The following is a 27,089-nucleotide window of genomic DNA, read 5'->3' as shown; positions in this document are numbered from 1 at the left end:
ACCCCCAGGTTTCTCTGTTCCTGTACCCGTTTAGAATTGTACCATTTAGTTTATATTGCCTCTCCTCGTTCTTCCTGCCAAAATGTATCACTTCACTGCTTTGCGTTAAATTTCATCTGCCACGTGTCCGCTCATGCCACCAGCCTGTCTATGTCCTCTTGAAGTCTATCACTATCCTCCTCACTGTTTACTACAGTTCCAAGTTTTGTCATCTGCAAATTTTGAAATTGTGTCCTGTACACCCAAGTCCAAGTCATTAATATAAATCAAAAAAAGCAGTGGTCCCAGCACCGACCCCTGGGGAACCCCGTTGTACACCTCCCTCCAGTCCGAAAACCAACCGCTCACCCACCATTACTCCCTGTTTCCTATCACTTAGCCAATTTCATATCCATGCTGCCACTGCCCCTTTTATTCTATGGGCTTCAATTTTGCTGACAAACCTATTACGTGGCACTTTATCAAACGCCTTTTGAAAGTCCATATACACATCAACTGCATTGCCCCCATCGACCCTCATTACCTCATCAAAAAATTCCTATCAAGTTAGTTAAGCCCGATTTGCCTTTAACAAATCCGCGCTGGCTTTCCTTTATTAATCCACACTTGTCCAGCTGAGTCTGCTATGTAAATGCAAGCTGAGTTATCTGAATCTGTTCCAAAAGGCTGTCATTTTTTGGTTGTGTTAGAGACTTGAGATGCTTCTGGAAGAGTCCCCATTTGGAATGACTAGCACTTAGTTTGTGGCTATTGATGATCTGCAATGTATTGCCGATGAGATGTTTAAGGTAAACTGTAATTAAGGTACCAGCTCAGGAAACTCAGCTGGTAATAAGATGGGTGACCCCTAGAGCTGCCCCCACAGAGTCTGTTCTTCACACTGATATCAAGGTAAACTTGAGCTCATCAAAACACTCTTCTGCCTGTATCCTAACTCTCCCAAGTCCCGTTCACCCATCACCCCTGTGCTTGCTGACCTACATTGACTCCTGGTCCAGCAACGCCTCGATTTAAAAAAAAAAAAAAAATTTTCATCCTTGTTTTCAAATCCCTCCGTGGCTTCGCCCCCTCCCTAGCTCTGTAACCTCCTCCAGCCCTACGACCCTCCGAGATCTCTGCGCTCCTCCAATTCTGGCCTCTTGCGCATCCCCGATTTCCTTCGCTCCACCATTGGCGGCCCTAAGCTCTGGAATTCCCTCCCCACATCTCTGCCTCTCTCTCCTACTTTAAGATGCTCCTTAAAACCTACCTCTTTGACCAAGCTTTTGGTCACCTGTCCTAATATCTCCTTATGCGGCTCGGTGTCAAACTTTGTCTGATAATCGCTCCTGTGAGGTGCTGTAGGACTAAGTTAAAGGCGCTATAGAAATGGCAAGTTTTTGTTGCATGCACCAGTTTTCCTTGTCCAGCGGACTTTAGTGAGACACTGTGACAGAGGGCAAAAAAAATACTGACTTGAATTATTCACAATGCAGGTGGCATAGAATGTTTAACACATTTATACACCTGCACTGTGTAAAGTATTCTGCCAATAAATGAATGATATCTCGAGTGTCACAAAAATAAAATGCACCATTAAATATTTAATTCATAAGTGTATTTTTCATTTGATTTACATGTGTTTGTACCTTGTCAGCAACAATACATGCTGCACTTCGCAACTCCTGAACTGCTTTGAAGTTCTGTTTTTGACATTTAATTTTGTTTTCTTTTATCACTTCGATGGAATTAATATATTTTCAGGTAGATTACTCCTGATTAACTGGGGTTTTCTTTTCACTTAAATTTCTAATTTTTAAAATCGTAAATAAAAGTGGAATTATGGCATAATCTGAAATAGGTTTAACACTACAGTGAACTAAATCTGTACGTGTTGCAGTGTTGATTTTCCTCCAGTCATTGCAGTTGCCTCTTGAGTAAGATCAGTACAACGGACAAAAAAAGTGTGGTAATATGTTGCTCAAACCTATCTCAAAGTTTCAAATATCTTTCAGCTACAGAATCTTTTGAGGATGCAAAGTCCTTCACTTTCCGCCGCTGTATTCGTTTGGCAGTCTTGTATTTGGATGTCTTCAGGTACTAAAGTAGGAAAGAAAGACTTGCATTTACATAGCACCTTTCACGACCTCAGGACGTCCCAATTAAGTACTTTTTTGAAGTGAGCACGTTGTAATGTAGGAAATGCGGCAGCTAATTTTTGCACAGCAAGGTCCCACAAACAGCAGTGTGATAAATGACCAGATAATCAAATGTTTTAATGATGTTGGTTGAGGGATAAATATTGGCCAGGACACCAGGATGAACTCCCCTGCTCTTCTTTGAAATAGTGCCATGGGATCTTTTACATCCACCTGAAAGGGCAGATGGGGCTGGGTTTAACGTCTCATCCGAAAGCCGGCACCTCCGAAAGTGCAGTACTCCCTCAGTAATGGCACTGGGAATGTTAGCCTAGATTTTGTGTCCAAGTCTCTGGAGTGGGTCGTGAACCCATGACCTTCTGACTCAGAGGTGAGAGTGCTACCCACTGGGCCATGGCTGACACTAAAAGACCCGTGGCTTGTGTTTTTTCTCCCAATTAATTATTGGGAAGACCAAAGCCATTGTCTTCAGTCCTAGTCACAAACTCTGTTCCCTAGCCACCAACTCCATCCCTCTCCCTGGCCGCTGTCTGAGGCTGAACCAGACTGTTCGCAACCTTGGCGTCCTACGCAATTTGTTGGTTGTTTTATATGGGAAGGAGTACAATACCATATTGCTTATCAATGTATTATTCTACTGCCAAAGTGCAGCTGTGTGTAACATAAGTGTGTCCCTTTAAGTCTACAAGGTGTAATTACTGTGCCTTCCTGGTGCAATTAGAAGTTAATTGTTCTTGGCAAATCCTCAGGTCAATTAGAGGTCAGGCTGGTTTTCTTGCTTTCTTTTTTTAATATATATTTATGACTCTCGAAGCCAATTAGAAAGTATTTTCTGTTGCCAAGGGACTTTTCTCTGTACATTGGAAATGATTTAACTTTTTTTTATTTTAAAAAAAAAGTGTGACAGAAATTTGCGTTTGTGACTAGCTGTGTCCAGCCTCCCGTGGCATTGCTCACGATAAGTCAGAAGAGGCACTTGTGTAAAACACAGTGGCCCAGATGTTGCTGCAGTGGGACATCTCGCGACGTGCCCCAATAGTTAGACTTTTTCCCTCACCCTTCAGCTTGAATATTTTTTGCCCTGTAACTTGCTGGAAGCGTGAGCTGATGAAGGGGCATCTGGAACCTTGGTGAACGACGGAACCAACAATCTCTCTCCTTAACCAATGAGATTTAAGGATTGAGAAAGAAACAGGGGAACGATGGAGAAGGAAATAGGGTGAATTAGAGTCAAATCAGGAACAGAAAGAGAAATAGAGGGAAAGAAAGATTGGATTAAGAGAGAGAATAAAGAGACAGGAAAAGTAAGAAAAATCATTAAAAAATTAAATTTTAAATTGTAAAAAATCTCTAAGAACAATTTACTGCCTGCAGGAATGAGACTCCACAGTTTAAATTGTTCCCTTTCTGGGATGGAGAGGTTGATTGGCCTTAACAATTATAACATCATTAAAAAGGTACTTATGCTGTTAAGTACCAGCCCTAACTTTCTGCTGCGAGTTTAACGGGTAATTAATGCGTAAATGCAGCAACTTCATGAAACTCACCGGGAGGTTGAGGGCGAGATGCCGTTTTCGCGAGGCTAATGGCGGAGCGGCACAAATCGTCCAGTAACTTGTGGCGATTTGCAATTGATGGGATATCTCTTCCTCACCACAAGTTGCTGGCCGATTTACACATTAACGACGGCAAGCGCCATTAAACTCATTGGCCCAGATTTTGCTGCCAAAATAACAATGTATTATTGTGTTGCTAAAGTGTAAGTGTGTGCGGCTACAAAATCTAAATAAGTAAATGCTGGATGAATTCACGCTGGTGATCGTCTTTGTTTATACTTCTCCCCCTCCCCATCTGACAGATTTACATTAGACATGTGTCACATGATGTGTGATGGACGGGAAGTACAGACACAAGTAAAGTTTTTATAATTTTTATTGATCTATTTCGATCATTGGAACAAGAAAAGGGTTGTAATTGTCATTTCATGTTGTGTACCTTAACTTTGGGAACAAGGTGTTCTTTTGCAAGTTCATAGTGTGGGGCGTACGCTAGTGTAACAGTTATGTTACTGCATTAATAATCCTGGGGCTCAGACTTATAATCCAGAGAGTGTGAGTTCAGATCCCACCATGGCAGTTTAAGAATTTGAATTCAGTTTAAGAAATCTGGAAATAAAACGCTGGTATCAGTAAAAGTCACCATGAAGCTGTCTGATTGTGGTAAAAACCCAACTGGTTCATTAATATTATTCAGGGAAGGAAACCTGTTGTCCTCACTCGGTCTGAGCCTATATGTGACTCCAGTCCTACACCACCCTGGTTGACTCTTAACTGCCCGCTGAAGTGGCCCAGCAAAACACTTGACATGATTTTGTCCCCGAGCCAGGAAGGGGGCGACGGGGTCAAATTGCGGACGGGAAACCCGGAAGTCCTTACAATTTTGACGTAAGGACGTCTTTTTTTTCGGTTTGCCGTCTAGTTGACCGGCCTGATTAACAGACTGGTGTCAATCGGATGGGAGAGCAGCCAGGGAGAGGATGTCCTAAGTAAGTCTTTGTTTGTGTGGATTCGGGGGGGGACGGTGGGTTAGCATGGGGGCATGGGTTGGCATGGAGAGCACCAGTGGGCATGGGGGGAGGGATCGGGGGTCAGACACGGGGTTGGGGTGTCGGGATCGGGGGTTATCTCGGGGGTCCACGATCATTGAAGGGGGCAATCGGGGGTCATCATGGGGATCCGCGATCGCTGTGGGGGGGCCCCCAGCCGTTTGGGGGGGGTCCGCGATCGTTGAGGGGGTCTCTGTAGGTAGGCTTGTTGGGCCTGGGGGAAGCACTCCTGCTCCTCCGGGCCCACAAGCCAACAGACAAAGTCCCGTCTTCACGCTGAGGACACCATCCATTGTGTTGTGTGGCATTACCAGTGTGCTAAATGGGACAGATTCAGAACAGATCTATCAGCTCAAAACTGGGCATCCATGAGGCGCTGTGGGCCATCAGCAGCAGCAGAATTGTATTCCAGCGCAATCTGTAACCTCATGGCCTGGCATATTCCTCACTCTACCATTACCAACAAGCCATGGGGTCAACCCTGGTTCAATGCGGAATGTAGAAGAGCATGCCAGGAGTAGCACCAGGCATACCTAAAAATGAGGTGCCAACCTGGTGAAGCTACAACACAAGACTAGATGCACGCTAAACAGTGGAAGCAATATGCTATAGACAGAGCTACGTGATTCCACAACCAACGGATCAGATCAAAGCTCTGCAGTCCTGCCACATCCAGTCGTGAATGGTGGTGGACAATTAAACAACTAACGGGAGGAGGGGGCTCCGTAAACATCACCATCCTCAATGATGGCAGAGTCCAGCACGTGTGTGCAAAAGACAAGGCTGAAGCGTTTGCAACCATCTTCAGCCAGAGGTGCTGAGTGGATGATCCATCTCTGCCTCCTCCCGATATCCCCACCAGCAAAGAAGTCAGCCCCAGGACGTTGCTGCAGGAGTTCCTCAGGGCAGTGCCTTTGGCCCAACCATCTTCAGCTGCTTCATCAATGACCTTCCCTCCATCATAAGGTCAGAAATGGGGATATTCGCTGTTGATTGCACAGTGTTCAGTTCCATTCGCAACCCCTCACACAATGAAGCAGTCCGAACCCGCATGCAGCAAGACCTGGACAACATCCAGGGCTTGGGCTGAAAAGCGGCAAGTAACATTCGTGTCACATAAATGCCAGGCAATGACCATCTCCAACAAGAGAGTGTCTGACCACCTCCTCTTGACATTCAACGGCATTACCATCGCCGAATCCCCCACCATCAACATCCTGGGGGTCAGCATTGACCAGAAACTTAACTGGACCAGCCACGTAAATAATGTGGCTACAAGAGCAGGTCAGAGGCTGGGATTCCCGGGTCGCCATCTTCACACCACGTGAAAGGAGGTGAGAAGGCCCGAAACCAACAGTTAAGTGCCTTTCTGCACAGGTTTTTTTTTTATTCGTTCATGGGATGTGGGCGTTGCTGGCAAGGCCAGCATTTATTGCCCATCCCAAATTGCCCTTGAGAAGGTGGTGGTGAGCCGCCTTCTTGAACCGCTGCAGTCCGTGTGGTGAAGGTTCTCCCACAGTGTTAGGTAGCGAGTTCCAGGATTTTGACCCAGCGACGATGAAGGAGCGGCAATATATTTCCAAGTCGGGATGGTGTGTGACTTGGAGGGAAACGTGCAGGTGGTGGTATTCCCATGTGCCTGCTGCCTTTGTCCTTCTAGGTGGTAGAGGTCGAGGGTTTGGGAGGTGCTGTTGAAGAAGCCTTGGCGAGTTGCTGCAGTGCATGGTACACACTGCAGCCATGGTGCGCCGGTGGTGAAGGGAGTGAATGTTTAGGTGGTGGATGGGGTGCCAGTCAAGTGGGCTGCTTTGTCCTGGTTGGTGTCGAGCTTCTTGAGTATTGCTGGAGCTGCACTCATCCAGGCAAGTGGAGAATATTCCATCACATTCCTGACTTGTGCCTTGTAGATGGTGGAAAGGCTTTGGATGTCACGAGGTGAGTCACTCGCCATAGAATACCCAGCCTCTGACCTGCTCTTGTAGCCAAATTATTTATGTGGCTGGTCCAGTTAAGTTTCTGGTCAATGGTGACCCCCAGGATGTTGATGGGGGATTTGGTAATGGTAATGCCGTTGAATGTCAAGGGGAGGTGGTTAGACTCTCTCTTGTTGGAGATGGTCATTGCCTGGCACTTGTCTGGCACAAATGTTACTTGCCACTTTTCAGCCCAAGCCCTGGATGTTGTCCAGGTCTTGCTGCATGCGGGCATGGACTGCTTCATTATCTGAGGGGTTGCGAATGGAACTGAACACTGTGCAATCATCAGCGAACGTCCCCATTTCTGACCTCATGATGGCGGGAAGGTCATTGATGAAGCAGCTGAAGATGGTTTAATGGATTGATTAGTCCACGTGGATTTTTAGCAAGGCTTTTGACGAAGTCTCATATGGCAGACTGGTCAGAAAAGTAAAAGCCCATGGGATCCAAGGGAAAGTGGAATGTTGGATCAAAAATTGGCTTAGTGGCAGGAAGCAAAGGGTAATGATTGACTGCTGTTTCCAGTGGGGTTCTGCAGGGCTCGGTACTGGGTCCCTTGCTTTTTGTGATGTATGTGTATCATATCATATCATAGAAGTTACAACATGGAAACAGGCCCTTCGGCCCAACATGTCCATGTCGCCCAGTTTATACCACGAAGCTAGTCCCAATTTCCTGCACTTGGCCCATATCCCTCTATACCCATCTTACCCATGTAACTGTCCAAATGCTTTTTAAAAGACAAAATTGTACTCGCCTCTACTACTGCCTCTGGCAGCTCGTTCCAGACACTCACCACCCTTTGAGTGAAAAAATTGCCCCTCTGGACCCTTTTGTATCTCTCCCCTCTCACCTTAAATCTATGCCCCCTCGTTATAGACTCCCCTACCTTTGGGAAAAGATTTTGACTATCTACCTTATCTATGCCCCTCATTATTTTATAGACTTCTATAAGATCACCCCTTAACCTCCTACTCTCCAGGGAAAAAAGTCCCAGTCTGTCTAACCTCTCCCTATAAGTCAAACCATCAAGTCCCGGTAGCATCCTAGTAAATCTTTTCTGCACTCTTTCTAGTTTAATAATATCCTTTCTATAATAGGGTGACCAGAACTGTACACAGTATTCCAAGTGTGGCCTCACCAATGCCCTGTACAACTTCAAATGTAAACAATTTTACAACACCAAGTTATAGTCCAGCAATTTTATTTTAAATTCACAAGCTCTCTTGTGAATTTAAAATAAAATTGCTGGACTATAACTTGGTGTTGTAAAATTGTTTACAATTGTCAACCCCAGTCCATCACCGGCATCTCCACATCTGTACAACTTCAACAAGACATCCCAACTCCTGTATTCAATGTTCTGACCAATGAAACCAAGCATGCCGAATGCCTTCTTCACCACCCTATCCACCTGTGACTCCACTTTCAAGGAGCTATGAACCTGTACTCCTAGATCTCTTTGTTCTATAACTCTCCCCAATGCCCTACCATTAACGGAGTAGGTCCTGGCCCGATTCGATCTACCAAAATGCATCACCTCACATTCATGTAAATTAAACTCCATCTGCCATTCATCGGCCCACTGGCCCAATTTATCAAGATCCCGTTGCAATCCTAGATAACCACCTTCACTGTCCACAATGCCACCAATCTTGGTGTCATCTGCAAACTTACTAACCATGCCTCCTAAATTCTCATCCAAATCATTAATATAAATAACAAATAACAGCGGACCCAGCACCGATCCCTGAGGCACACCGCTGGACACAGGCATCCAGTTTGAAAAACAACCCTCTACAACCACCCTCTGTCTTCTGTCGTCAAGCCAATTTTGTATCCAATTGGCTACCTCACCTTGGATCCCATGAGATTTAACCTTATGTAACAACCTACCATGCGGTACCTTGTCAAAGGCTTTGCTGAAGTCCATGTAGACCACGTCTACTGCACAGCCCTCATCTATCTTCTTGGTTACCCCTTCAAAAAACTCAATCAAATTCGTGAGACATGATTTTCCTCTCACAAAACCATGCTGACTGTTCCTACTCAGTCCCTGCCTCTCCAAATGCCTGTAGATCCTGTCCCTCAGAATACCCTCTAACAACTTACCCACTACAGATGTGAGACTCACCGGTCTGTAGTTCCCAGGCTTTTCCCTGCCGCCCTTCTTAAACAAAGGCACAACATTTGCTACCCTCCAATCTTCAGGCACCTCACCTGTAGCGGTGGATGATTCAAATATCTCTGCTAGGGGACCCGCAATTTCCTCCCTAACCTCCCATAACGTCCTGAGATACATTTCATCAGGTCCCGGAGATTTATCTACCTTGATGCGCGTTAAGACTTCCAGCACCTCCCTCTCTGTAATATGTACACTCCTCAAGACATCACTATTTATTTCCCCAAGTTCCCTAACATCCATGCCTTTCTCAACCGTAAATACCGATGTGAAATATTCATTCAGGATCTCACCCATCTCTTGTGGTTCCGCACATAGATGACCTTGTTGATCCTTAAGAGGCCCTACTCTCTCCCTAGTTACTCTTTTGCCCTTTATGTATTTGTAGAAGCTCTTTGGATTCTCCTTTGCCGTATCTGCCAAAGCAATCTCATGTCCCCTTTTTGCCCTCCTGATTTCTCTCTTCACTCTACTCCGGCAATCTCTATACTCTTCAAGGGATCCACTTGATCCCAGCTGTCTATGCATGTCATATGTCTCCTTCTTCTTTTTGACTAGGGCCTCCATCTCCTGAGTCATCCAAGGTTCCCTACTTCTACCAGCCTTGCCCTTCACTTTATAAGGAATGTGCTTACCCTGAACCCTGGTTAACACACTTTTGAAAGCCTCCCACTTACCAGACGTCCCTTTGCCTGCCAACAGACTCTCCCAATCAACTTCTGAAAGTTCCTGTCTAATACCATCAAAATTGGCCTTTCCCCAATTTAGAATTTTAACTTTTGGGCCAGACCTATTCTTCTCCATAGATATCTTAAAACGAATGGAATTATGATCACTGGTCCCAAAGTGATCCCTCACTAACACTTCTGTCACCTGCCCTTCCTTATTTCCCAATTGGCTGTGTGGTTGATAGTCAGGAGGAAAGCTGTAGACTGCAGGAAGGTATCCATGGACTGGTCAGGTGGGCAGAAAAGTGCCAAATGGAATTCACTCCGGAGAAGTGTGAGGTAATGCATTTAGGGAGGGCAAACAAGGCAAGGGAATACACAATAAATGGGAGGATACTTCGAGGAAGAGAGGGACCTTGGCGCACATGTCCATAGATCCCTGAAGGTAGCAGGATAATTAGATAAGGTGGTTAAAAAGACACACTGGATACTTTGCTTTATTAGCCGAGGCGTTGAATATAAGAGCAGGGAGGCTATGCTAGAACTGTATAAAACACTAGTTAGGCCACAGCTTGAGTACTGCTTCCAGTTCTGGTCACCACATTATAGGAAAGATGTGATTGCACTGGAGAGGGTACAGAGGAGATTTACGAGGATGTTGCCAGGACTGGAGAATTTTAGCTATGAGGAAAGATTGGATAGGCTGGGGTTGCTTTCATTGGAACAGAGGAGGCTGAGGGGAGATTTAATTGAGGTGTACAAAATTATGAGGGGCCTAGATAGAGTGGATAGGGAGGACCTGTTTTCCTTAGCAGAGAGGCCAGTGACCAAGGGGCATATACTTAAAGTAATTGGTAGAAAGATTGGAGGGGAGCTGAGGAGAAATTTTCTCGTCCAGAGTATCGTGGGGGTCTGGAACTCACTGCCTGAAATGGTGGTAGAGGCAGAAACCCTCAACTCATTTAAGATGTGCTTAGATGTGCACTTGAAGTGCTGTAACCTACAGGGCTACGGACCAAGTGCTGGAAATTGGGATTAAGATGGATAGCTCTTTTTCGGCCGGCATGGATACAATGGGCCAAAGGGCCTCCTTCTGTGCCGTAACTTTCTATGATTCATTGGCCGCAGGCTGTAAATACAGGTGACGCACCACTTCATGATGTCCCTCAGATTGGAAAATGCTATTCGGAAGCATCCCAGCCAAAGGAATCATCACAGCCAAAGGGCTATATTGGACTTTGCAATGGAAAGATGACGGGACATACTGATTTTAATATATTATAGATAAATTGAAACAAAAACACTTAGTCTGTATTGTGATGTAAAATTGTTTACAATGTATTATAACACCAAGTTATAGTCCAACGATTTTTATTTGAAATCTACAAGCTTTCGGAGGCTCCCTCCTTCCTCAGGTAAAAAATCGTTGGACTATAACTTGGTGTTGTAAAATTGTTTACAATTGTCAACCCCAGTCCATCACCGGCATCTCCACATCATAATACATTGTAGACATGGATAAAGCAGAGCTCTGATTGGATGACTGATAACCATTTATGGGCACACTCAATTTCTTAGGGTCCTGGAACTTTCATTGATCAAATGGTTAAATATCATGGTTAAATTATGAGGACAGGTTGCATGGACTAGGCTTATATTCCCTTGAGTATAGAAGATTAAGGGGTGATCTAATTGAGGTGTTCAAGATGATTAAAGGATTTGATAGGATCGATAGAGAGAAACTATTTCCTCTGATGGGGGAGTCCAGATCAAGGGGGCATAACCTTAAAATTAGAGCTGGGCCGTACAAGGGTGATGTCAGGAAGCACTTCTTCACACAAAGGGTAGTGGAAATCTGGAACTCTCTCCCTCAAAATGCTGTTGAGCCTGGGGGTCAATTGAAAATTTCAAAACTGAGATTGATAGATTTTTGTTAGGCAAGGATATTGAGGGATATGGAACCAAGGCTGCTACGAAATTGAGATGAGAATTGTTGATGAGAATTGTAGATAGCAACATAATTTTTTATTTGATATAATAAAAGCCCATGCACTCACCTGCTGGCATGTAAAGCTCCATTTTAGTATTCCGCCTCGGATTGTGATAGAACCAGTTTGCTGAAACCCATAATAAATGATAAACAAGGTTGCATTTGCAAAAACGGAGAGATTCTGGTGTAGAATACAAGATTTGTTGTATAGTCACTGTAGTAATGTAAGAAACGCGGTAGCCAATTTGCGCACAGCAAGCTCCCACAAACAGCAATGTGGTGATGACCAGATAATCTGTTTTACTGATGTTGGTTGAGGGATAAATATTGGTCCAGGACACCGGGGAGAACTCCCCTGCTCATCTTTGAAATAGTTGTAAACAATTTTACAACACCAAGTTATAGTCCAGCAATTTTATTTTAAATTCACAAGCTTTCGGAGGCTACCTCCTTCCTCAGGTGAACGATGTGGACATCGTTCACCTGAGGAAGGAGGTAGCCTCCGAAAGCTTGTGAATTTAAAATAAAATTGCTGGACTATAACTTGGTGTTGTAAAATTGTTTACAATTGTCAACCCCAGTCCATCACCGGCATCTCCACACTTTGAAATAGTGCCATGGGATCTTTTACATCCACCTGAGAGGGCAGACAGGGTCTCAGTTTAACATCTAATCTGAAAGTGGCACGCTCCGGCAATGCAGCAGTCCCTCAGTACTGCACTGGGAGTGTCAGCCTAGAATTTGTGCTCAAGTCTCTGAATTAGACGCGAGAGTGCTACCCATTGAGCCACAGCTGAGCAGTAACAATCCCGTCATGGGGTGGGAGCAATTTGTGGTGATAAAATTAAGAGTAGAGATAAAAGGAGGATATACTTGCATTTATATAGTGCCTTTCATGACCTCAAGGCGTCCTAAAGCGCTTTGCAGCCAATGAATTACTTTTGAAGTGTAATCACTGTTGGAATGTAGGAGATGGTATGCTAAATAAGGCTAATAGACAACATTGATCCATTTTTATTTTTGATTATGCATCTGTGAATCCCTTTTGGGACATTTTCCTACATTCAAGGTGCTATATAAATGCAAGTTTGTTTGTTTTATTGTTTATTCTGACCAACGGTATCATCTTGTCCTTTTTGCACTGGTTTCAATCTATAACCAAGTTGCTAATTTGATTGTTTACTCCAGATTCCTTGAATTGAAAGACATTCAAAGTAATGGAGGCCCTGCAGTGCGATGGATGTGATTACCGAGCAGAAACTTACGATGATCTTAAGGCTCACATCCAAGATGTTCATACTGTCTTTTTGCCCCATGTGGAAGCTGCTGAGGAGGATACTGCTCAACTTCGCTCTGTTACACCAAGCCTTGAACCAGAAACTGACATGAGTCTTCCTACTGTAAAGACTGAACTGGGTTCTCCAGTAGAAACAGCAGGTGAGTTTGATTTCTTTCTAATTTAAAAAAAACACAAGAAAACAAACAGTAACTCTGTTCATTGTAATATCATTGGTGCATTGTTTCAAGTCACAGCCATGATGACACACTCAACAGGTGCCTTGTATTGTGTACATTTAGTGTACTTTAGACTTGCAAAGTTGGCAGACAAAATGGTTTGGCTTTTGCCAGTTAGCATTGAGATTTCTCTTTGTTCCAATTGCATTTTTCAGTTTTAAATTTGGACAGTGACCTTTTTGAAGAACGAATTGGAAACTCAGCATGGCTGCTTGGGATCATCATATCCTTATGAAAGATTGCTGACTTGAATTTCTTTTAATTAAACTACTAAAAACCCGACAGTAGACCATTGCTGTAAACAACATAACCTCCTACTTTAAAAAAAATGATTTTTGTATCTACGCATTTGCAATGCCATGTTATGAATCAGACTTATCTGATGACCCAAGTCCTATAGCAGATTATAATTCGAGATTTTGCTTAATGGGCCTTCATTAATTTTTCCATGAATTTTAATTAAAATCTATCGTTTTGAAGAACTAAATGTTAGATTTGCTCTTTTGTAGACACTCCGAGCTGACACCGTAAAAGAGACAGTGTCTTCTTTGACGATGTACTAAAATGTACGTCATCCCAGATACTTGGTGGTTGCCTACATCTAATGAAATGTGGTCAAAGCAAGAGACGGTATTATAGTGAAGGCCACCCATATCCTGGACAGTATCTAATTACTTCACAAAACTTTCATAAAAAGGAATACTAAACTCTTTTTTTGGCACAGGGCTTTGCACAGATAAATTATTATAGTCTGTTTACCAAAATGACTTGTGTAGCTGGACAAACGAGATACTGTCCCTTGTATTGCATTCTGAAATAGCTTGCTGTTTGCCACGTGATCTACCTAACTGCACACATTACATGACAGCAGTGTAGTGCATCAGATGTGGTTGCATAGTTGAATTCTTGTGTTCAATCAGAATAAATTTTTATGGTTAATCAATTATGACAATGTTGTTTTTCCCTAATTTGAAAAAATACTTCCATCTAAATGTTTCATTAAAATTCATATTTTGTTCCTGATAAAACCCATTTATAATTGGGGGGCGGGGAAGCCCAAGAGAAATTGGCCTGGATTCTCTTCCTGAATTGCTGCCTGTTTTGGGGTGGGGTTTGGGACAGCAAACAGAGTAAAACATGTTCTAAAAAGGCACCTCACATCCGCCATACAAAACCGCACCTGAATTCTCCTAACAAAAACCACCAGTTCCCTTCAAGACCATCCAAAAATCTGTTCTGCCACATCTAAATGACGGGGGGGGTGCGTCAAGGGGTGTGGCTAATCTCTCCACCCCCATTTTACCCCTATGTTTTGACCACCAAATCCCGTCCCAAATAATTACCATCACTGCTATGAATTCTCCCTGTGGAGCCTCTGTGAGGAGGACCCAGTGTGAACCTCCTCACACTGAGGAGGACCTTGTGTGCAGTGGATAATGATAAAGTATAATGTTTCTTTGCATAGCAATCTTCTTACTACTTTGGAGACTTGAGTCAGTAACTTTTGCTGCTACTTTTACTCGGCTCTGCTCAAAATACTTCTTTATACGCTAAACATTGATTTCTCAATGAAAATGCCTTTTATTTTGATGATATGAAGAGGAGGAGGATGAAGATATGGAAGAGGCTCTTGGAGTTGGGCATCAGCCATGGTGTCTCTTCCCTGTATGTGTACTCTCTCTCTCACCAGGATCTACACACCTAGAAAGTCTTACTTAGGCATCCCCACAGCTTGGGGAAGGTGCACAAGAAGGAGAGGAATTGGAACGGGAGAGCCAGCTGCCAGAGCAAGGAGAACAAAATTAATAGGTCAGGATTTTCAGTAGATAAGTCCCTTCACACCTGCCTGTTGTCTTTCTTCCCCCATACCCTCATTGCGCCCCTTACTTTCTAAAACTTGTGTGCCAAGATCCTTCATAAGACAGAAGTTTACTTCACTTGTCATCATCCAACTCCCAAAAATTGAAAGCAGACATAGAAATGAACTTGTAATTCTATGTGTGATGAAGCTATCTTTACTTCAAACAACAACATTCATCAGGAAGTCCAAACAAAATATATTCTCTCTTCCTTCTTAACTACCCTTTGCTAGCTAACTCATTTACTCTAGCTCCTAATCTGCTACTCCCTTCGAAGTGCTCCCTGAGTGAGACGAGGTTGAGCGTTGGATAGCTGGAGCCTCAGGGACCTGAGCTGACTCTCATCTCCAGGTAGCTTATGTCTCGGAGGGACCAGCTTCCAACAGCCCGACCCTTGCAGTAGTGAAGGGTATCGGGCCATGTCTGTAGCTCCATCATATTACATAGAATGTACAGCACAGAAACAGGCCATTCGGCCCAACTGGCCTATGCTGGTGTTATGCTCCACATGAGCCTCCTCCCACCTTATTTCATCTCACCCGATCAGCATATCCTTCTATTCCTTTCTCCCTCGTGTACTCACCTAGCTTCCCCTTAAATGCATCTATGCTATTCGCCTCCTCGTGGTGGTAGCAAGTTCCATATTCTCACCACTCTCTGGGTAAAGAAGTTTCTCCTGAATTCCTTATTGGATTTATTAGCAACTATCTTATATTTCCGGCTCCTAGTTTGGACTCCCCCAGAAGTGGAAACATTTTCTCTATGCCTATCCTATCAAACCCCTGCATCATTTTAAAGATCTCTATCAGGTCACCGCTCAGCCTTCCCTTTTCTAAGAAAACAGTCCCAGCCTATTCAGTCTTTCCTGATGGTTATAACCTCTCAGTTCTGGTATCATCCTTGTGAATTTTTTTTGCACCTTCTCTAGTGCCTCCATATCCGTTTTGTGATGTGGAGACCAGAACTGTTCACAGTACTCCAAGTGTGGTCTAACCAAGGTTCTATACAAGTCAAACATAACCTCTCTGCTTTTCATTTCATTTTAATTCCTCTAGAAATGAACCCCAGTGCTTGGTTTGCTTTTCTTATGGCCTTATTAACCTTTGCCGCTACTTTTAGTGATTTGTGAATCTGTACCCCGAGATCCCTCTGCTCCTCTACCCCATTTAGACTCTTATCCAAGCAGTATGTGGCCTCCTTATTCCGCCTACCAAAATGCACCAGCTCACACTTATCTATATTGAAATTCATTTGCCGATTACACGCCCATCTTGCAAGTTTATTAACATCTTCTTGTATTAAGACATTGGAGGGGGCATTAGGGAGAGACAGCGACATCTGCTCCAACTCTCTGCGACCTACTGATGCAAGACACAGGCCCAAAGGTGTTGCTGGTCAGTGTCATCACAGATTGAATCGTCCTAATCCGCTCTTGGAAGCCTGTGACAGTGTCTTGTTCAAAAACATCAATTTTAGCATTGCGAGCTGCCTCTGCAAAAAGCCACCAATGCCTTTAGAAGCACTTCCTGGTGTCTCGATGCTGCACCAATCATCCGGGCTCCAAGGTGATCCGCAGGTCGCGAGAACCTTACTGCTAACGTGTTGGTGTTTCCGGTCGTGGACTCTTCCCACTTAATCCATCAGCTCAATCATTGGAGTGGAAATCATCTTCACCTCCCTGCACATGAGATTGATGCTCCCGAATCATTGTTCTTTCTGTAAAGCACTTTTGGGCCGCCCTGAGGTCGTGAAAGGCGCTATATGAATGCAAGTTCTTTCTTTCGAAGACTGGGCCTTGGACATCGCCTCAGCCAAGGGTGGTTGTTTCTCCTGCCTCCGAGGTGGAGTTGGCGAGGACATGAGAGCAGGTGTGGGTCTGGAAGTGTCCAGCCGTTCAGCGGAGTGGCTGGCCTCTTCCTTCAAGGTGCCCCCTTGTGATGTGGCAGAAGAGGAACTTGTTCAGCTGTGCTCACAGTGACATTTGCCCTGGAAGAAATGGCACCTGAGTTTAAGGGCGTTGCTGCATATGATGAGCCTTGCCCAGCCTTTACCAACCTTCTCTTGCCAGCTTGCCTCCAACCTTGCCCTCTGCTACAGGCCCTCTTGTCCAGGTGGCAGCCATGGCTCAGTGGGCAGCACTCTTGCCTCTGAGTCAGAAGGTTGTGGGTTCAAGTTCCACTCCAGAGACTTAAACACAAAATCTAGTCTGACACTTCCAGTGCAGCATTGAGGGAGTGTTGCACTGTCGGAGGTGCCGTCTTATGGATGAGACATTAAAACTGAGGCCTTTTCTGCCCTCTTAGGTGGATGCAAAAGATCCCATGGCACTATTCGAAGAGGAGCAGGGAAGTTCTTCCTGGCCAATATTTATCCCTCAACGAACATCACTAAAAAAACAGATGATCTGGTCATTATCACATTGCTGTTTGTGGGATCTTGCTGTGTATAAATTGGCTGCCATTATTCCTACATTACAACAGTGACTACACTTTACACTTTAAAATGTACTTCATTGGCTGTAAAGTGCTTTGGAATGTCCTGAGGTCATGAAAGGTGCTATATAAATGCAAATCGTTATCTGCCTCTTCCTGTGGTCTCGGGGTGTCAGCGATGATGGTTCTCCCCTGGTTGCCCTTCGCTGGTACTGGTTGTATGCATTGATTTTTTTTGTTTCTTTGGAGAGAGAGAAGATAATGTTACAGGTCTGTGAATGTCAAGAGACTTGTCCCATATGAGGCTGTGCATGGGGAGAGGTGAAGATGCCTTGTCCCTTTTAAAAGAAGTGCTGTTGAAGACTGGCAGAGGCCCTGGTGGCAGGAAAAGTCAGCTGAGAGGGAGGCTTTGAGTAAAGCAGGTGCATGAATGTTTGCAGAGTTTGCCCTTTGCAGAAGTGAGCATCCTAACCCCCAACACCCATGTGTTGAGAGATGAATGGGGCAATTTTAACAACCCGCCCGTCGGGAAACCGATGAGATCGGCTGCAAGGCTGGTTTTACATCCTGCTCGATTTTACTCTCCATTGAAGTCACCGAAGAGCAATATTGGGTGGGTGTAAAACTAGCGTTCCACATGATCCCATGGGTTTCTTGCCCGGCGAGTTCGGTTAAAATTACCCCTAAAGAGTTTGAAATGTTAGGAGGCGAGTGAAACTTTTGAGTGTTAGAAGATTGGCAGCGGAGCCTAGACTGACTGTTGCCAGCCTTGAGGTGGTAGGATCTCTTCCTGCATTGTATGGCAGAGAGGGTGATGCAGTTTGCACTAAGTGTCTCTGCCACCTCCCTCCCGATAACCTGCTTCACCTTCTTATGGGGCCACCTGCCCTCACTGCCCACCAGACGTTCCCTTCTGGCCGTCGGTTCTGCCTTCATGAGTCACTGGATATTCCTGGGGCCCTCCCAGCTATTGGCTCCTTCTACCATCTCGCTGAAAAGTGACTTTAACTGGCTACAACCTGTCAAAATGCAGCACCAGAGCTGCATTTTCCTCCCTCTCAGCAGCACTAAGCCAATAAAGGCCTCCAAAAGTAAAGAAATATAGCACCTTTCACGACCTCAGGATGTCCCAAAGCGCTTCACGACCAATGAAGTACTTTTGAAGTGCAGTCACTGTTGTAATGTAGGAAACATGGCAGCCAATTTGCGCACAGCAAGATCCCAGAAACAGGAATGTGATTTTTTTTTTTAGTGATGTTGGTTGAGGGATAAATATTGATGACACTGTGGCGAACTCCCCTGCTCTTCAGAATAGTACCATGGGATCTTTTTTGTCCACCTGAGAGGGCAGACGGGACCTCGGTTTAACATCTCATCCAAAGCATTCCCTCGGTACTGCACTGGGAATGTCAACCCGGATTTTGTGCTCAAGTCCCTGGAGTGGGACTTGAACCCACGACCTTCTGACTTAGAGTCGAGAGTGCTCCCCACTGAACCACGACTGACAGACAAAACCACCCTGCCTGGCTAACAAGGGTTATGGGAAGAAATTGCAGAGGTTTCGTGGTAGTTTCATATTGGTAGATGTTTGGATCAGCCTATCGCTAAAAGGAGGAGAATCCGGGCAGAACGTGTCCCTGGGAATTATGTGTCCACAATTTGTGGTCTCTCGTGGCTAACTGCAAAACTAATGGTTAAAGCAGGAGGAGGCTCGTATGGAGCATAAACACCGGGAAAGACCAGTTGGGCCGAATGGCCTGTTCTATGCTGTAGTCCTGATGTAATTCTGCGAAATATTTGATGTCTCACCTGATATTTTAGTGTCGCCCACATAAGGTTTTCAATGGTTACATAGAATTACATCAGGCCTACAGCATAGAAACAGGCCATTCGGCCCAACTGGTCTATGCTGGCGTTTACGCTCCACACGAGCCTCCTCCCCCACCCCTCTTCATCTCACCCTATCAGCATGCCAAATAGTCTTTTGTAAAGAAAATATAAAGTCAGGACAGGAGACCTTATTTCAGTTTTATTTTCCACATTTTTACAATTATGAGATTTGGCTCTTTGAAGATCGCTAGTGGATTATGTAAATTGCAGTGAGTTGTTCTGATCTGGAATGCGCTGCCTGAAAGGGTGGTGAAAGCAGATTCAATAGTAACTTTCAAAAGGGAATTGGATAAATACTTGAAAGGGAAAAATCTGCAGGGCTATGGAGAAAGAGCAGGGGAGTGGGACTAATTGGATAGCTCTTTCAAAGAGCCAGCACAGGCACGATGGGCTGAATGGCAGCCTCCTGTGCTGTATGATTGCTTTGTTTGAAAATTTGGTGCAAGTAAAGATTTAAATCCTCTCATTCCAACTAAATTAAGACCCGATGACTTCAGGTGCTGATACCACCACCATTATGTCGTGATTTAATGCTGGATAATAAAACACTGAAATTTAAAGTAGCGTTTATTGATTATCTTTAGTTTTTTATGTAATATAGTGTGAGAGAAATCTGATAACGCGTCTTTTTCTTTTAAAGCACAAAATTCCTTTCAACCTGGCTCCTCCAATTTCATCGCTAACACCCCGGCCCTTTACAGTCACCATGTTAACCAGCATCCAAAAGCTGCCAATAAGTTTTTCCAGTGTAAGTACTGTGTCCGGTACTTTCGATCCAGGAACCTTCTCAGCGAACACACCAGAAAGATCCACGGTCACGTTGAAGGATCTTTATTTGGTGGAGAGGGAGAGAGCTCAGCGATGGCCCCACCTCCTGTACCCTCCAGCTACCATATCCTCTTGCACGAAGGATTCGGCAAAGTCTTTGCCTGCCGTTTCTGCACCTACAAAAGTCCCCGAAGGGCAAGGATCATCAAGCATCAGAAGCTGTGCCACAGGTCTGCTGCCAAGGTGCAGGAAACGCACCGGGAAGTCCCGGCGGACGCAGTAGAACGGAGCATCTTAGAAGCGCAGGTGAAACCCTTGACAAAGTCGAGGGGCAGTTTTTGCTGCGAGTGGTGTGGGTACCACACCTCCAGAAGAGAACGCTGGTGCGATCACCTGATGAAGAAACATCGCAACCTTCTAGCTCAGGGCCTGGTCAAGATCATTTCATCCCTGAGGCAGCAGCAGTCTGGCTCAAATGTTAGCCCTTCGAAGCCCCAACAAAAGGACGTACGGAAGACTTCTCCTAATTCTAATTATTTGCCGATGAAGGCGACCGGGAGGGAAATGCCGTCTGCTCAGTATTCAGCCTTAAAAGGTTCTTTGGGAGGCCCTACATTGAAGCAGGGTCCTGCTGCTGTTTCCAGGTTTGCTCCCATTAAAATCAAGTTTCCCTTTCAAAAGGTGAAGCCCAAACCCATTCCTGATCCGGGTGAGGCTGGAGTAACTGGAAGATCATCCTTTGGAATGGCTGACTTAAATGTGCCCAATTCTGGTTTGGAAACCAGCAGTTTGGTGAGTGACGACAGAAGCAGCTCAGATGAGGAAGAGCATCAGGACCTTGACGAAATGGACTCGTTGGCATCTCAGAGCTCGGAGGGGTCTGGGAAAAAGCTGTTGACAATTGGGAACACAAAGCTTCTTGAAACTAAGGGAATTCCCTTCCGGAAGTACATGAACAGGTTCCAGTGTCCCTTCTGCTCATTCCTTACAATGCATCGCCGCAGCATCTCGCGCCATATCGAAAATATCCATTTGTCGGGCCGGACCATCGTTCACAAGTGTAATCTTTGCCCTTTCACCTGCACCACTGCTCAAAAATTGGTCGCTCACAAGCAGTCCCATTCTTCGGAATGGGATACGGTGAGCTCGCAGAATAGCAGCATTGCTTCTTTGAACGACAACTTAGTGACTGTAGACACCAATCAGAATCAGGCAGTCAATGGAGAGAAGCCTGCAGTAGTCGTAGGGGATTCTAAACAACAATATCCTTATAAATGTACCATGTGCAGCTACTCGACAGTTACCCTAAAGGGTCTCCGCGTTCACCAGCAGCACAAGCATTCGTTCTGCGATAATGCATTGCTGGCAGCTGGCGAGGAGGCGGCAGATGCATCACAGGACACAGCATCGCAATTCGAAGCTCTTCCATCCCCAGGCATCGTGAAAACTCAGACCTCAATCCTCGGGTCGACGTCAAAGAATTCTTTTTTATTTAAGAAAGGCAAAAGGATTGTGACAGACAGCCCGTTGGACTTGTCCCCAGCAAAGAAGCGCACAAGAATAGACGAGATAGCAAACAACTTGCAGAGTAAAATCAGCCAGGCAAATCAGCAAGTCAGTGAGGTGGAATCGGTGATTGCAGTAGAGGAAGAGGAAGAAGAGGAGGAGGAGGAGGAAGAGGAAGAAGAGGAGGAGGAGGAAGAGGAAGAAGAGGAGGAGGAGGAGGAGGAGGACGTGGAAGTGGAATTGGACATAGATGGGGATCTAGATGAAGAGGAAGGGAAGGTTGATCGTCTAATGGATATGCAGAATTACACCTACGGTGGCCACCAGATGTGGGTTGAAGGAACTGATGGATTGCATGAAGAGACTGGTTATGGAACAATGGAGCAAGATTATTCTGTCAGCAACAGTGCAGAAATTGAATTGACTCTTTCTGACGACGAGGATTTTTATGGCAGTTCCAATTCGATGGGACATTGCGATGGTGTATCACATAAGCAGAGTGGAAATGCTGTTTACAAAAAAGGTAACTCCGAAAATAGGGATGCCTTTCAGGGAAACTCTGAGACAGCTGAAGACTCTGGGAAGATTTACTATTGCAAGCACTGCAATTTCAGCAACAAGGTAGCCCGCAGCGTTAGCACCCACTATCAGCGAATGCATCCTTACATTAAATACAGCTTCAGGTACATCGAGGATGCAGCTGATCATAGTGCAGTGTACCGCTGCCTCGAATGTTTTGTAGAATATGCGGAATTTGAAGACTTGCGCCAGCATTATGCTCAGTTCCACCCCGAAGCTCAGAATATCCTTAACTTCCATCAAGCTGACCTGATCTACAGGTGTCGTTTCTGCTCCTACACCAGCCCAAATGTCCGCAGCCTCATGCCTCATTACCAAAGGATGCATCCGACCGTGAAGATCAACAATTCGATGATATTCTCTAGTTATGTGATCCAGCCGACCAATGAGATAAGCGCAGAGTCCCAGACATTGAGAGAAATTCTCAATTCTGGTGTGAAAAATATCGGGACCTCCACGCCCCTATCTCAGCACGCTGCTCCGTCGAGCCCTTCAAATATGAATTCTCCCCAGAGCATGAGCCCTCACGGGGGGGAAGCTTCGATGATCAGCGCTGTGGTGTACAGTTGCGATGTCTGTGCGTTTTCAAGCCCGAACATGCACTCGGTCCTGGTCCATTATCAAAGGAAACACCCGGAGGAAAAGGCATCCTATTTTAGAATTCAGAAGACAATGCGCGTGGTATCGGTCCAGAATCCTGCAATTACAGCTCAAAATGTTGTTGAGATGAGTGCTGTATCATCAACTAACGATCCTCCAGTGACTCCTCAGCCAGTTGAATTTGAACAACTGTATTACTGCAAGCACTGTGTTTACAGCAATCGTTCAGTTGTCGGCGTGCTTGTCCATTATCAGAAAAGACACCCAGAGGTTAAAGTGACGGCAAAATATATCAAACAGGCACCTCCAACTCCAGCTCTGAAAAAGACTATGGAGGAGCTGCAGATTACACCAGCGAGGCCCCTCATAACACAGCAACTGACCCAAATTAAAAAGAATGCTTTTGATATTGGCGATCTAAGTACTCAGCAAAGACTGGCCGATAAGGGAGAGGGAGAGATGATGTTTTTCTGCCAGCATTGTAACTATGGCAATCGAACTGTTAAGGGGGTGGTCATTCACTACCGGAAGAAGCATCGTGATATCAAAGCAACCGCTGAGCTAGTGCGTCAGCACACGGCGGCAGTGAGAAGTCAGCGAGAGAGGGCAACGAACAACCAGGCAGGGGGTAGCGCGCCGATCACCAGTGCGCAGCAGGAAACCGATGCCGAGCAGTTACGGTTCTTCAAGTGCAGACATTGCTCCTACACAGCGCATTACCTGTACGCTGTAAGAAAGCACCTTAGGAAACAGCATCCTAGTGTGAAGGCTACAGTCACCACTATTTTACGGTGGGCATTTCAAGACGGAGTGGTGACTGCTGGGTATCACTGTGAATGGTGTATTTACTCTCACCAGGAACCAAGTGGGTTATTAATACATTACCAAAAGAGACATCCAGAGCACCCTGTAGATTACACCTACATCTCCAGTAAACTATGGGCAGGTCCTGATCCCTCAGCAAACCCCTCACAGATAGCCTTGGTGGACCTCAAACACTACAAATGTAGAGATTGTGTATTTGAAGCTGCCTCGATCTGGGATATTACAAACCACTATCAAGCCTTGCATCCTTGGGCTGTTAGTGGCGATGAGTCAGTGTTGCTTGACATCATCTTGGGGAAAGATGCTTCAGAGCAAAACAACCCAACAGCTCACGATTACACGACTCTGGATTCCTTGAGCGTTGCAGAATCCAATCAGGTCGAGGATGAGATGCCTCTAAAGGTCTCGATTCCCTCTCCGATAAAAGCCTCCCCGCCTGTCTCTACCAATTCTGTACCCAGTGGATCACCGTACCAGTGTAAGATTTGTAAATCTGAGTACAATAATTTGCATGGTCTGTTAACCCACTATGGGAAAAAGCACCCTGGTATAAAAGTAAAAGCTGCTGAGTTTGCCCTGGAAAAAGATGAAAAGCCCAGTACCCTGTATAAATGTAGACATTGTCCGTACGTTAACACCCGTATCCATGGTGTTCTCACACACTACCAGAAACGACACCCTTCTATAAAAGTCACAGCTGATGATTTCATGAACGAGGCTGAGAAACTCCCGGACGGGCAGCACAATGATTTGGAAGAAATGACTAAAGTCCCAAAACAAGGGTTTGGTGCCTACAGGTGTAAGTTGTGCCCGTACGCGCACGGCTCTCTCGAGAAGCTGAAGGTCCATTATGAGAAGTACCACCGGCAGCCAGCAATTGACATGTTCACCGAATCCATGACCGAGACGGTGGAACCCGAGGAACCAAATACCTCTGAAGAATATAAAGATAATGTAAAAACAATAAATGAAACTGCGTTGAATGAACCTTCTCCAGCAGCTCCTCCCTTTGTGAGTATCTGTTCGGAGCTCAATACCTTATTTAAATGTCAATTGTGCAAATACTTCTGCTCCTCGAGAAAGGGCATAGCAAGACACTACCGTAATAAACACAACAATGTTCGAGCCCAACCAGAGGGCAAGAACAATATCTTCAGATGTGCCTTGTGTTCGTACACTCACCCACTCCGCAAAGGGCTTGCTGCTCACTACCAAAAACGCCATGATATCGATTCATACTATACTCATTGCTTGGCCGCCTCCAAAATGTTGGTCGGTAAGAAACCCGAGAAACTAATCCTTCCCGTTGAGTCCAAACCAGAGTCTCCGCCCTTGAGCGAGGAGCTCAGGAGAGCGGTGGAGAAGAAAAAATGTTCACTGTGCTCATTCCAAACCTACACGAAAAAGGGTCTTGTGTCCCATTACATGAAGAGGCACCCTGGGGTCTATCCCAGAAAGCAGTACGTCAGTAAATATAACGGATACTTCACTGTCGTATACTCTGATGAGAAGGAAGAGCCTGATGTAGGGAATGTGGTCAGTAATATAGAAACTAGTGGAGTGATTGAAGGGAAAGAGAGTGGATGGCTACCTTTCAAATGTGTGAAGTGCTTCAAGCTATCGTTCAACACAGCCGAGCTCCTTTGCATGCATTACACAGACCATCACAGTCGGGACCTAAAGCTAGATTTCACCTTACTGCCCGGCAGCACCCGCTCGCACAGTCCGACCTACGAGTGCAACCATTGCTCCAACAAGATCCTCAGCACAATGGAACTGAGTGTTCACCTCACCCAGCACAACCAGCGCTTCAGCAGACGGGCACGACTGCATCACGAGAAGAAGAAGCTGCTTGAGGAGGACCAGCCGATAGTGGAGGAGAAACCGGCAGCGGAGGAGAAGGAGGAGAAACCGGCGGAGGAGGAGGAGAAACCGGCGGAGGAGGAGGAGAAACCGGCGGAGGAGGAGGAGAAACCGGCAGAGGAGGAGGAGAAACCGGCAGAAGAGGAGGAGGAGAAACCGGCGGCGGCAGGGGAGGAGAAAGCGGCGGCGGTGGGGGAGGAGAAACCGGCGGTGGGAGAGGAGAAACCAACGGGGGAGGAGAAACCGGAGTCTAGAGAAGCAGTAGAAGACAGCAATAAAAAACAGGTATGTTGCCGCACAACTGTTGCATGCTGCACTTGTATAATGCTGCACACCAGGACACTAATGCCATCTTTCATATCAGTGGTTTCAGAAGATGACAGGTTTTTTTTTTAAATGCATAGATTCGTAACAGGAAATCATACGGCTTCAAGACAGCAACATAAATGATCTTGGTATTTGAGCGCATCCAAAAAATGACGACGTTAGAAAGAGAAATGTATCGTATCGAGCTATGGTACTCTAACCCGTAATGGGGGTAGGACCGAGAGAGAGATCTTTAACGTACATTTAATGTACTCAGGCTCTAGAATTTTTTGGCAACCAGCTGCAAAATTACTTTGTGATTACATTGTAATTCTGTGTGTATGTTGAACCTTAATAATGGAGTGTACTTCTGTCATTTCCACTAATGGCCACTGTTGGTATAAAATCACTGCTTATAAATGTATGTGTTTCACACCCATCCTATACACTATAGAGCTTTATTCCCACGGCTATTTAGATAACTTATAAATCACTATAGCTTCACTCTCTCAGTTCTGCTATCTGCGTCACAAGTCTGTTCCCAATTCTTGTTTTAAAAAGTATTTCTTCCTGCCCCTTCCCTCATTTCTTTCATATAATCACATTCTTGAACTTTATGTTGCCCTTCTGGCCTCAGCACCGCCTCCTGTTTAGTGTCTCTGCTCTTTTGTCCAGTTTCCTCCCTTGTCTCCATCACTGCTCGAGATGTTAAGTGGGTCGCTGTTATCAGATGGCACCTTGATTAAACGTAGTTACGTAGAATTACACCGAGTCTACAGCACAGAAACAGGCCATTCGGCCCAACTGGTCTATGCTGGCATTTATGCTCCACACAAGGCTCCTCCTACCCCTCTTCATCTCATCCTATCAGCATATCCCTCTATTCCTTTCTTCCTCATGTGTTTATCGAGCTTCCTCTTAAATGCATCTATGCTATTCGCCTCAGCCACTCCATGTGGTAGTGAGTTCCACATTCTAACCATAGAAGTTTCTCCTGAATTCCCTATTGGATTTATTGGTGATTATCTTATATTTATGGCCCATAGTTCTGGTCTCCCCCACAAGTGGAAACATCTTCTCTACGTCTACCCTATCAAACCCCTTCATAATCTTAAAGACCTTTCATAACCTTAGTTCTGTGACATGACCATCTGGTTGAGCATGATTCCATTGGTAGTGCTTTGAGGAAGCTGTCCAATCATGGTTGAAAATCGCAGCATAATTGTAGTTGCCAGTTTGTGACTGGCTGGACGTCCTCATGGTGCAGCTGTGGTTCGAAGATGCCGCGAATAGCTGCATGGGTGTTCTCTCACTCACCATCTCTCACGAACAATATGCAAGTGCAACCTAAAGATTCACAAAAAACCCGGCCTGGAGACTCTCAGAG

At 45.3% G+C, this 27,089-nt stretch overlaps 1 protein-coding gene across 7 annotated transcripts in view; it reads left to right on the top strand.

Annotated features, from left to right (window-relative positions):
* The window catches only part of znf462 (zinc finger protein 462), a 114,973-nt gene that overhangs the window by 32,763 nt on the left and 55,121 nt on the right, over positions 1-27,089 (top strand). For all 7 annotated transcript variants that reach the window (XM_067983489.1, XM_067983492.1, XM_067983491.1 and 4 more), the window contains 2 exons: positions 12,748-12,996; positions 19,896-25,681. In XM_067983489.1, the coding sequence (XP_067839590.1) occupies positions 12,777-12,996; positions 19,896-25,681 (6,006 nt within the window). In that variant the 5' untranslated portion in view covers positions 12,748-12,776. The remainder of the gene's footprint in view (positions 1-12,747; positions 12,997-19,895; positions 25,682-27,089) is intronic.

The sequence above is a fragment of the Heptranchias perlo genome, chromosome 4 (assembly GCF_035084215.1).
Source record: "Heptranchias perlo isolate sHepPer1 chromosome 4, sHepPer1.hap1, whole genome shotgun sequence".
NCBI classification, from domain to species: domain Eukaryota; kingdom Metazoa; phylum Chordata; class Chondrichthyes; order Hexanchiformes; family Hexanchidae; genus Heptranchias; species Heptranchias perlo.
Note: the sequence above shows the minus strand (reverse complement) of the source record. Positions and strands in the feature narration are given on the sequence as shown.